Genomic DNA, 11,141 nt, shown 5'->3' on the forward strand with positions numbered 1-11,141 from the left:
GTGAAAATTCAATACTGTTTTCTTTGTAAATAGAAAGAGAAAGTTTATTGAATTCTTGGAATACAGAAAGCTTAAAGTTTGTAGATTCTTTAATAGAATCTAGATGATTTAGAAAATCAAGAAATAACTCAATTTTTGAATCGTTTTGGGTCAGATTACAAAATGAGATTTTCCCTTCTAAAGGAATTTCTCCAAATCTTAGCCATAAAAGAATAAAATTAATGAAGTCTTGGCATACTAATTTTTCAATAACACTTTGCAACTCATATAATTGTATAGATAATGTACTAACTGCTTTGACACCTTTCATTTCAGTTCCTAACATTTCAAGTGATTCATCCATAATATCAATAGCTTGATCATATTCCTTTTCATTTAATAAGAATTGTAGGTTTGATTGAACAGGTTTTAACTTATCCAGCTTTTTAAGTTTATCAATAATAGAACATACTCTTTTTCTTTTATATATATATAAAAGAATTTTATTCAAAGAGTTGAATTCTTCAGAACATGCGGCTAAATTTCTACGATATCCATTAGAATTTGGGTTTTCACCAAGGAAAGCTACAATTTCATCAACATTTGCTTTAATCTGTTCAAAATGGTCCAGTGTAGAAAAGAATGGTTGAAACATTTCATTCAGATGATGGTATAACTTTAAATCGACTTGTTTTTTCCTCAAAATTGTCTCTTCAAATATTGAGTTAATATCAGTTGCATATTCTTGGGACTCTTTTGAATTGTATTCACTCTCATTAGATGCTGTTAACTTATTTTGAGAACTATTTCCATTACTGAAATCATTTCTACCAAGAAATTCTTTAATCAATTCTCCATTTTCTGAAAGATAGTTATCAATTATGAACTGAGATTCATCATCTAAATGATAACTATTGGATTCATATGAATTATTCTTATCTAACCCTATAGTATTAACTTTATCAATAATATTTTGTCTAATTTCATCAAAGTGACCGTTCAACAAATTCTTCACTTGAATACCTTTAATTTTGCTTTTAATTCCTTCCATTTCTTGTTAAATGTAAATTTTTAGCCTCTTATTTATTGGTGAATTGACCTTAATTAATCAAAATGTTCTTCAATTCTCCATAATATAGCCTTAAAAAGTATCTATAGTATTGTGGGGTTAAAATAGAAGATTAGTCAAGCAATTCATTAGTTATTAATACTTGACTATAAAGTTTTATAAAATCAATAATAAATTCTTCTAGTTTAGACTTGTTTATATAACTATATTTCCTATTATTAATTTCTTCTCTAAATAAAAAAAAAAATACCTAATTGTTTAATTTGGCGCTAATATATTTGTTAAAACGATTCTTATTAAAGGAATAAAACAAAAGTAGGGCTAGAATTACTTGATAATTAAGAAATTACAACACTTGTGTTATAATAAGTAAATATCAATACTTCATTAAGATATTTTAAAAGTAAAAACAATAAATAACATTCTTGAAAGTTGGTTACTTGGTTTAATTGAATTTACTGCATGTAATTACATGGCGCCGGTATGTGATTTTGTGTGTGTTTCTATAGGGTGCAAAATTAATTGATTTAATGTCAAGGCGCACAAGTTTAATACAGAAAATGGAATGTTATTGCAAGTAAATTACACAAAAGTGTGACAAAATGGGAATAATTGCGTGAAATACGAAATTTGTTGATTTAGGAAAATGTTAGATGAATCATTTCTTTTAATTCAAACAGTTGAGAAAAAAAGCCAATATTAATTTCAGGTTGAGAAAAAATACTTTTTTTTTTTTGAAGTGAAACGAGATAATAATAATACACTCTACAGTTTTTATATTCTAAGGTGTTCAAGATTAATTAATATGAGGCGATCAATTTTAATTCCGTTGGTGCAAATTTTTATTTTTGTACTTTTTTCAGAGTAAGTTTAAAGGCGTAAAATGACCTTCAATAATGATAATTCATTCCTTCATTTCAGCTATTTTAGCTCAACCAATGCGTTAAGCCTTAAAGCTGGGGCTCAAGGCCCAATTGATTCTGATTCTGATTCTGATCAGGAAGAAAAGAAAACCTCTGCCCATCCTACATTGAAGCAAGTTTCAGAGAGTCTAAAGAGAAGAAGAAGAAGAAGAAGAGGCTCTGGATGTAAGTTAGCTACTATATTTATTATTTGAAGCATTAATGCTATTTTTAGTTGATAAAAGTGGACTTTCTCCAAAGCTTTTAAGGTACTTGGAACAAAAAGAAAAAGATCAAGATAATAATCCAGATGATGATGATGATGATAACGAAAGAGAAAGAGAAAGGGAAAGAGAAAGGGAAAGAGAAAGGGAAAGAGAAAGGGAAAGAGAAAGGGAAAGAGAGGAGAGAGAAAGGGAGAGAGAAAGGGAAAGAGAGAAGGAGAGAGAAAGAGAAAGGGAAAGAGAGGAGAGAGAAAGAGAAAGGGAAAGAGAGAAGGAGAGAGAAAGAGAAAGGGAAAGAGAGAAAGAGAGAGAAAGGGAGAGAGAAAGAGAGAAGGATAGAGAAAGGGAAAGAGAAAGAGAGAGAGAAAGGGAAATGGATGGAAAGAAACATGGACTCCCAAGAAAAACTGGAGAGGGCTCTTCTTCATCAGCTACTCTTGCTAAAAGATTAATGGAAAGGATGGGCCTTCAACCTCAACCACCTCATAGTCCACCAAAATCCACTAAACCACCAATACCTCCTAAACCAACATTTCCATACAACTCGCAATCTTTTCTACTTGGACAAATTCCAGTTCCATACCAACAAGGAGGAAGCGGTTTCCCTCCACCACCTCCATTACCACCAACACCACCGTCACTACCGCTATCACAAACTCCAAGTAATGATGATTTCCCTCCACCACCACCACCACCACCACCTCCACCACCACCATCACCGCCACCACAATCACCACCACCACAATCACCACCGTCACTACCGCCATATCCAGTTTCTGGATCACAAGGTTCAATGCCAATGCCAATGCCAATGCCAATGCCAACGCCAATGCCAATGCCAATGCCAACTAACTCTCCATATACACCTATACCTCAGGCTCCAAGGCCACTGCCTCAATTGGGTAGTTTTTTCACACCCAGACCTTGGAAAGGAGGAAATCAATCATCAAGTAGACTTAAAGATTCCACAGGAGATGATGATTAAAGTTCATTTCGGCAGCCACCATTCAGGTTGCGGTTAATTTCGACATAAACTTCCAGCAAAAGCCAAAAATAAATGAGAATTTTAAGGTAAGAAATTATGTTTTGGATACTAATTAATTTAAATAATTTGGTATAAATAAGTACATGAGTTATTAATTTAAGGATTTGTGAATATATGCTTATTTAAGATATTACAATATAAAGAAAACAAATTTAAGCTAAGCAATATGAGTGGAATTGAAACTTAATTCAGTCTGAACTCGTACTAATTTAAATAAAGTACATGGTTTTTCAAATCTTTACCAATATTTAATATTGATTTATGTAAAGATTCATAACCCGCAATAAAATGGCAAGGATGATTATGCATTTAATAGTAAAAAGAAAATCAATTCTAGAATTTTAAATGTTGTTTATCAATTAATTCTACTCTTTTTTTAGAAATTATTTTATCTTATTTTTTTCTCTAATATAATATATATTTTTGAAAATTACGTGTTACCACGTAATATAATAATAATTTACTTGCATGCAAGCAAAATTCATGTAGTGCAAGTTGCTTATACCGGTGTCCACATAAAAAAGTTTGATTTAAAAATATTCAATGGTATTAATTTATATTTATAATATTGGGATTTATTTTATTTAAATAAAATTGATAGTATTTTATTAATTTAGGAATAAGTTTCACATGAAAGAAGAAGAGAAAATTTGAATATATCTAAAAGTATTATAATGACTGGCAACAATGAGTGGAGTATATCTAAGATTCATATGTTACAAAAATGATAATTATAATAAATAATTATTTTTTATTATAAATATTAATTAATTAAAACTTACACAAGGATCTGAGTGAAAAGAGTCTAATTTGCACCTTTTTTTGACACACAGGTGTGAGCACAAAAATTCTTAAAAATAGTGTGAAATTAAGAAGAATAATTAATTTTTTTTTCCAAATAAAATCAAGGAAGGAAATCAAAGAATACAACGAATAATGTTAATATAATTTAATTTGTATTTATTATATTTTCTTAATTATTCAGGTTTAAATATAATTAATAAATATTTGGGTTTTTAAGATCGATAATTTAAGGTGCAAGAATTATTATTTATTCCATACCAATTTTTATCAGGGTTTATCAAAAGTAGAATGTAATAGGAGAAGATTTTAAAATATGAAGAAAGTAATAGTATTTTTCATCATATTATATATTAATATTAAGTAAGTTTAATATAATTAATAATTATATTATCAAATTATGAATTTTATTACATTAAATATTATTTTAGTACAACGATATTATGTAAACAAGTTGAATTATTAAAACTGATGGATGATTTAAAGGTGAATTCTGAGAGTAGAGTTTCTATTTTTTCAAATTCTAATGAAATGAAGAAAAGGTCAAGAAGTAGACATTCAGTAAGAAGAAGAAATACCAGAGAAATGGGAAAATATTGCCGTTCAAAAAAGATAGGTAAGTTAATAAAAAATGAATTTGATTAAATTGATTAACAATCACTATTTTTTAAATATAAAGCTGATTTAAGAGGAGATACTGAATACTCTAGAAGAGATAGAATGCTTAAAGATAGTAGTGAGAAATCTTCTTCAAGTACTAGTATAAAAGCCGAAAGTTTGGATCATGATCCAATTCTTGACGGACCTGATGAAATCATTTCAAGGAAAAGTAAAGATACGTATAGTGTTGGAGGTGATTCAATTAGTTCGATTGATTCTTCAAGTTCCAAGATTTCTAGATCTCTAAAGGATTTTGCAACAAAAACTGCTAAAAAAGCTAAGAGAGTAAAAAGACGTTTAAAGAAAAGAAAGAAGAGGTCATATAATTTAACAGATGATGAAAGTGATGGCAATATGAGTGATACCGAAAGTAGTGATGGTGAAGATAATTATAAAAGGCGTAAAGGAGCCAAAAAAGGATCTGAAGTCGAGTTAAAAAGCACAACCAAAATATATAGTGATAGCTTTGATAGCTCTGATGATAGTACTTCAATTGGAAGCCAAGATACAAAAAGTATAGGAGAAGATTCAACAACTTCAAGCACTTCTTCTATAAAATCTGCCGGAAAGAGAGCAGCAAAAAAACTCAAGGAAAAAAGCAAAAGTTTAAAACGTCGATTAAGTAAATCATTGCCTAATTTAAGTAAAAGTAGAAGGGGTTCATATTCACTTACAGATGATAGTGATAATGAAAGTGAAGGTGGAAAAAAAGGAAAGAATACTATATTTAGTGGGTCTAAAGACAAAACCAAAACAAAAAAGAAAGGATTACTTGGTTTATTTAATGATAAATTAAGCAAATCTGCACCAGAACTTGGTAGTCAAGATAAAAAAAATAAAAAAAGTAGATCAAATCTAATGAGCAGATTATTTGCTAAATTCCATAAAAAACAACCAAGTTCATCAGAAACGAGTGAAGGCGAACAAGATCAAGACCAACAAGCAAAAAAAGACAGGAAACAACAAAAGAAAGGTCTTATGAGTCGTTTGAATAACTCTATGGCTAACTTAGCTGGACGAATGAAAAAAGGTGGCAAACATCAAAGAGATGAAGAAAAGAAAGAGAAAACTAAACATGGTAAAAAGAAGAGAGCTCCAATTTTAAAAAAGATTTTTGGGAAAAAAGATTCTTCAAATATTGATGAATCAGGTTTATCTGAAATTCCTATGAGCTCAAGAGGACAACAACCAACATTTTTTGAAGAATCGCGAGAAACTGATCCATCTTCAAGCGAAGATGGGAACGAAGAAGATAATAACAGCCAAGTAAAACTAAAGGATAGTCCTATAAGTGATAATGAGCAATCTAACAATGAACCATCGCTTGAGAGCATTGATAAACTTTCAAAGGAAAAAAAGCTTTCAGATAAAAAGGAGAAACCCATTGTTCAAGAAAAAGACCCTAAAATTGATAAAGATAAGAAAAAGCATCCAACTAATAAAGATGATAGTAACAAAGGAGAATCATCAGCAGGAGCTCAAGAATCAACAAAAGAGCTGCCACAAAAATCTACAGAAGATTCAGTTCCTGGAGATGAAAAAACAAGTAGTAGCACAAAAGATAAAGAAGAAACTTCTTCCTCTACTGCATCAGATTCTGATGAAGGGTCTACTTCTAAATCTAGTCCTCGAGTAAAACCACCTTTGAAGCCAAAACCAAAGTTTTTAGCACCACCAAAAAATCCTAAAGTTTCTCATCTATCACCTAAAATGCAGAAAGCCTTGTCTGAACCCACCAAATCAAAAGAAACCTCATCTACGAGCTCTGATGAAGAAGAAACTCCACCTCCTCTACCTCCTCCACTTTCTCCACCTTCTCCACCTTCTCCACCTCTACCTGAAGAACTTCCGCCACCACCTCCATCTGAAGAGCTTCCACCACCACCGCCGTCTCCATCTGAAGAACTTCCACTACCACCGGCACCTTCATCTGAAGAACTTCCTCTACCACCGCCACCTCCCCCTTCATTGGAAGAACCTCTATCAACTCCATCTGATGAGCCTTTGCCACCACCGCCTCCTGAAGCCTCCTCATCATCAAATGAATCGTTATCAAAAGAAAAAGCTCCTACTGCATCTATTCCACCTGCACCTGCGCTTGCACCCACACCTACACCTACAACTGCACCACCACCTCCTGCACCTCCACTTCCACCACCTTCATTTTCACCATCTACAGTCTCTTCGCAATTTAAATTAAAATTGGAAGCGCCAAAACTAGGAAAAAAATCTAAATCATCACCTGATCTGACAACAAAATCTTCAATAGGCAGTTCTAAATTAACTCCAGAGACACTTCAAACTTTAAGAAGCAGTCTAAAAAAAGTCGATGCAGATGAACTGAGTAAAAGAAAGAGGCAAAGCAATTCCTTCCCAGGAGCAAAAAAAAGTAGCAGTGGTGATTTGTATACTTCACTTTTCGCAGCCATTGAAAAAAGAAGAGAAAAAATCAAAAACAAAGATGATGAAAGTTCAAAAGATGATGATTGGTCTTAACCTCCAACTACTACCTACTCTATTCATTAATCACAAGTGGTAAATGCCAAGTTAAAAAAAAATTATAAGAATCAATTCATTTAAAAGCCTTCAAATTTTACTAATTATACAAAATTATTAAATACTCCGCTTTGATCTAGTCAATGCAACACAGAAACTTTAAATTATTTAAATAATAATTTAAATCAAAATCTGCATGCTAGTCAAGGCTTATATATTTCTTTTTAATTATTTAACTATACACTTCACTTTTTTAATCTAGTCACTATTTTTCCTTCATTAACGGCATTCCTATCTATACCATTACAGATACCCTCAGAGACGCGACGCACAGGCGCGCACGGCATGTCTAAGCACATGCTTTATTTATTGAGAGTTATAGAAAAATAAAGTTAAATAGGGTATCAAGTAAGGAAAAAAATGACACAAGTTAATTAAATTCTTTAAATGTAATTAAACATTAAATCAATTCTCTTTTAAAAGAGAAATAAATAGATTTTTATTATCTTATAAATCATTTTACGATAATATCTAATATTATAATTTTCAATTTCCAGATTTTATTTATCCATAAATATTCCCTTAATTTTTTTAAAAGATTCTTTCAAAAGTATTGGTAAGGCGTAAGCAATTCACCTATATTTCAACTTTTTTTTGTAAATAAGCCAAATATTGAATTAGAAAGTTTATATTTATCAAAATCATGAAAATATTCAACTTATTATTACTAATTCTATTCACACTGGCTATATATTCTCAATATATTCATGCAAATGAAGATGATGTTACTCCACATACAGGAAGAAAAGGATTAACTCAAGAAAGAATTGAACATTTTGAGAAGATTATTAAAGAAAATAAAGAAAAAACTCAACTTAAACCTCAATTAAAAGTTGTTAAAAGAACTAAACCACTTATTCCCAAGTTCCCTATTGAAGAAGAGTCTCATTCTGCTGCTATTGATCATAATGGAGAAGTAACTGATGATAGTTTTGTTGATCCTCTTCATGACGATAATAATGAGGATAGTAACTATTCTTCTAATTATATTGAGCCAGTTTCATCGGATATTGAAAACCAAACTGATATTGAAACTACTGATGATGAAACTAATGTTATTGAAATGAAGGATATTCAACAATCAAGAATACTAGACGACGAAATATCTAATGATATTGATCAAAATGTTCAAGATGAAGAAACTAAAAGTTTTGGTAGTGATGTACCACTCTCTTTAGATACCACAACAGATTTATCTGATACAAATCAAGAAAATCCATCTGAAAATGTACCGGTATCTTCTTTAAATCTTACTAAGAGTCAGAAAAAGAAATTGGAAAAGGAAAGATTAAAATTAGAGAAGAAGGAAAAAGAATTGAAGAAACAAAAAGAAAAGGAAAGATTAAAGTTAGATAAGAAGGAAAAGAAGAAAGAGAAAGAAGAGAAGAAACGATTAGAAATTGAAAAGAAGAAACAACTTAAGAATGAAAAGAAGAATAAAAATAAGAGTAAGAATGAAGGTTCTGGAGAAACATCCATAGAAAGTCCAAAAGAAAAGAAGAGTTCATGTTTTTCTAAGAAGAAAAAACAAGATTATGTTCAAGTTGAATCTCATGACTCATTGGAGGAAAAGCTAAGCAGTCAAGAAGTAGTTCCAGAGGATATTAATGATGAAGTCTCAACAGTAGCAAGTGAAAATGAAGTTTTCGATAACATAAGTTCCATTGATGAAGGAGAACAAACTGAAGCTGAAGATGATATTAAGGTAGAAAAACCAGAAAATCAATTTGAATTTGATGAAGAAGAAGATTCTGAGATCAAAGCAAGAATATTAGCAGGAAATGAAAGTGATTTTAAGACTGAGAGGATTTCATCAGAAGAAATACTTCAAGATAGTGATTCAGATTACTTAGAAGGTGATGAATACCAAGAAGATTTAAATGGAAAATATAGATTTAGTCAAGAATCTGAAGATCTAATTACAAAAGAAAAAGCCGTAAAACCTTTGGAAGGAATTGAAATCGAAGGAATTTCTGAAGGAGAAGATGAAGATACTTCAAATGTTAGTGATATTCCAGTTGTAAGCAATTATTCTTTAGATCATGAAGAAGAGAAAGATGAAGAAAATAAGAATGAGGATTCAGATATTCAAGAATTAAGCAGCGGTATCGAACTTTCAAATGATAATGATAATGATATTATGAGTAATAATGAAATAGAAGTTTTGAATTCGGCAGATGATGATGATGATGATGATGATGTTAATGAAATTATAGTAGAAGAAGAAAAGAAAGTTGATGAGGACTTTACTAATAAGGATTCAAAGCTTGATGAAAGAAGATCTAATAATAAGGTTAAGTCATTTTTTGGTAAGATCAAATCATTCTTTAAGAAAAAGCCTTCTTCAGTGAAACTTGGTTGCAAAAAACCAAATTGTATTAAAAGACTTTCAAAGAATGATGAGCCAAAGTATTCAAGTGACTTTATTCCAAGAATTTACTTATTATCTAGAAGTATACCAAAAGAGAATTTCTATCGTGTTCCAGAAATTATCTCAAGCTTAAGATCAGAATCAAATAGATTAGTATTTGCATATCAGTTAATTGATGGAAGTTTAGTTCCATCATCAGCTTTAGCCTTAAACTCAAAGAGCTTCATTGTTAGAAGATGGGGTAAAAACGTACAATCTAAGCTTAGAAAGCTCAGATCGGAATTTGACTCGTTGAAAACAAGATTAAGTTCAATGTATCATGAAGGTGTTATTAAGGGAGAATATGAACTTTTTATTGAAGAAATGGATGACTTAACTATTATGCTTTACTTACTTGCAAAGGAGTTCCCAAGTAAGAACCACTTTGCAAATATTGCAAAAGATATTTTAAGATATCCAGAAGTGGTATCTACTCCAGGAGAAAGACTAGTTTCTATGTTCCGTAAATCAAAGATTTCAAAATGCTCCAAGAAAACAAGCGAGCCCAAACCAGAAAGAAGTGAGAGCGATAAACTTGCTATTAAGACTTTGAGAAAGAGAATGAAATTCATCAAAATGAGATTAAATTCACTAGGAAAGTGAATATTGACTAAATAACACAGATTTTGTATTGTTTGTTATTGAAACAATTTCTCACATGCGATCTAATATAGTATAGTTTTCAATATAGTTTCAACGATCTCATTTCGCATTAATTAGCTTATTATACTGCATAAACGTTTCTTTTTTAACAGCTTTTTCCTCCCTCTTTTAAAATATGTCGATCTGATTTTTTACATGCATGTAAATTTCCCGCCACCTAACCGGTACACGGCTGTTCCCGCCTAAAAATTAGAATCGCATGAAATTGACATTTAAAAAAAAAATAGAAATTTCAACGTTGAAATAAGAAGGAATAAGGAATTTGAGAAATTGAGAATAGAAAGAGAACTAGACTTATGCTAGATTGAGAGTTTTTCTCAAAAAGAGTTGTCTTAAAGTATAGAAATTTTTAATTGTAATATATTTATATATATACATAAATATTTGTGTATAAATAAATTGTTTGAAAAGGAAAAGAAACAAAAATAGTCAACAAAGTGGAGGGAATACACTTGAATTAAAGCCAATAGAAGAATTAAAAAGAAAAATAAAAATTAATGGATTACTAGGGAATGAGGATTTGAAATGCAGAATCAAAAAGCTGACATAGAGGTTAATAAGGGGAATTTTGGCGCCATACATGAAGAATTTGGGAAGCATGCAAATTCAAAATATATGAAAAGTAGTGAAAATGGGGGTGAAGACGAGGATGACGATATTACTTGGTCTCAGGTTTTTAATATGATGTACAATGACGCTAAAGAGATAATTTCTCCTATATCAAAAATAGTGAATTATGTAGCACCAGACCCTAACGAGGTGGACTCAAGGCTAGCAAGAGCAGCTTTTGAGGAAAAGATGTCAAAACAAATTAAACAACCGATTAGGAAAT

General features: G+C 30.8%; 5 protein-coding genes across 5 annotated transcripts; all 5 read left to right on the top strand.

Moving 5' to 3' along the window:
- The first annotated feature begins 1,931 nt into the window (after positions 1-1,931).
- On the top strand, positions 1,932-2,165 carry Chro.60454 (hypothetical protein). The annotated part of the gene is made up of 1 exon (XM_661230.1): positions 1,932-2,165. One exon carries the CDS (start codon positions 1,932-1,934, stop codon positions 2,163-2,165), a length of 234 nt encoding a protein of 77 aa, XP_666322.1.
- Positions 2,166-2,172: 7 nt separating this feature from the next.
- Chro.60453 (hydroxyproline-rich glycoprotein dz-hrgp precursor) lies at positions 2,173-3,159 on the top strand. The annotated part of the gene is made up of 1 exon (XM_661231.1): positions 2,173-3,159. One exon carries the CDS (start codon positions 2,173-2,175, stop codon positions 3,157-3,159), a length of 987 nt encoding a protein of 328 aa, XP_666323.1.
- A 1,332-nt stretch (positions 3,160-4,491) lies between these two features.
- Chro.60451 (hypothetical protein) lies at positions 4,492-4,665 on the top strand. The annotated part of the gene is made up of 1 exon (XM_661232.1): positions 4,492-4,665. One exon carries the CDS (start codon positions 4,492-4,494, stop codon positions 4,663-4,665), a length of 174 nt encoding a protein of 57 aa, XP_666324.1.
- A 75-nt stretch (positions 4,666-4,740) lies between these two features.
- Positions 4,741-7,176, top strand: Chro.60450 (hydroxyproline-rich glycoprotein dz-hrgp precursor). Its single annotated transcript, XM_661233.1, has 1 exon — positions 4,741-7,176. The coding sequence occupies one exon, from the start codon at positions 4,741-4,743 to the stop codon at positions 7,174-7,176; it is 2,436 nt and encodes an 811-aa protein (XP_666325.1).
- Positions 7,177-7,879: 703 nt separating this feature from the next.
- Positions 7,880-10,249, top strand: Chro.60448 (garp protein). The annotated part of the gene is made up of 1 exon (XM_661234.1): positions 7,880-10,249. One exon carries the CDS (start codon positions 7,880-7,882, stop codon positions 10,247-10,249), a length of 2,370 nt encoding a protein of 789 aa, XP_666326.1.
- The last annotated feature ends 892 nt before the right edge of the window (positions 10,250-11,141 follow it).

This window comes from Cryptosporidium hominis (genome assembly GCF_000006425.1).
Source record: "Cryptosporidium hominis TU502 chromosome 6 CHRO016144, whole genome shotgun sequence".
NCBI lineage: Eukaryota > Apicomplexa > Conoidasida > Eucoccidiorida > Cryptosporidiidae > Cryptosporidium > Cryptosporidium hominis.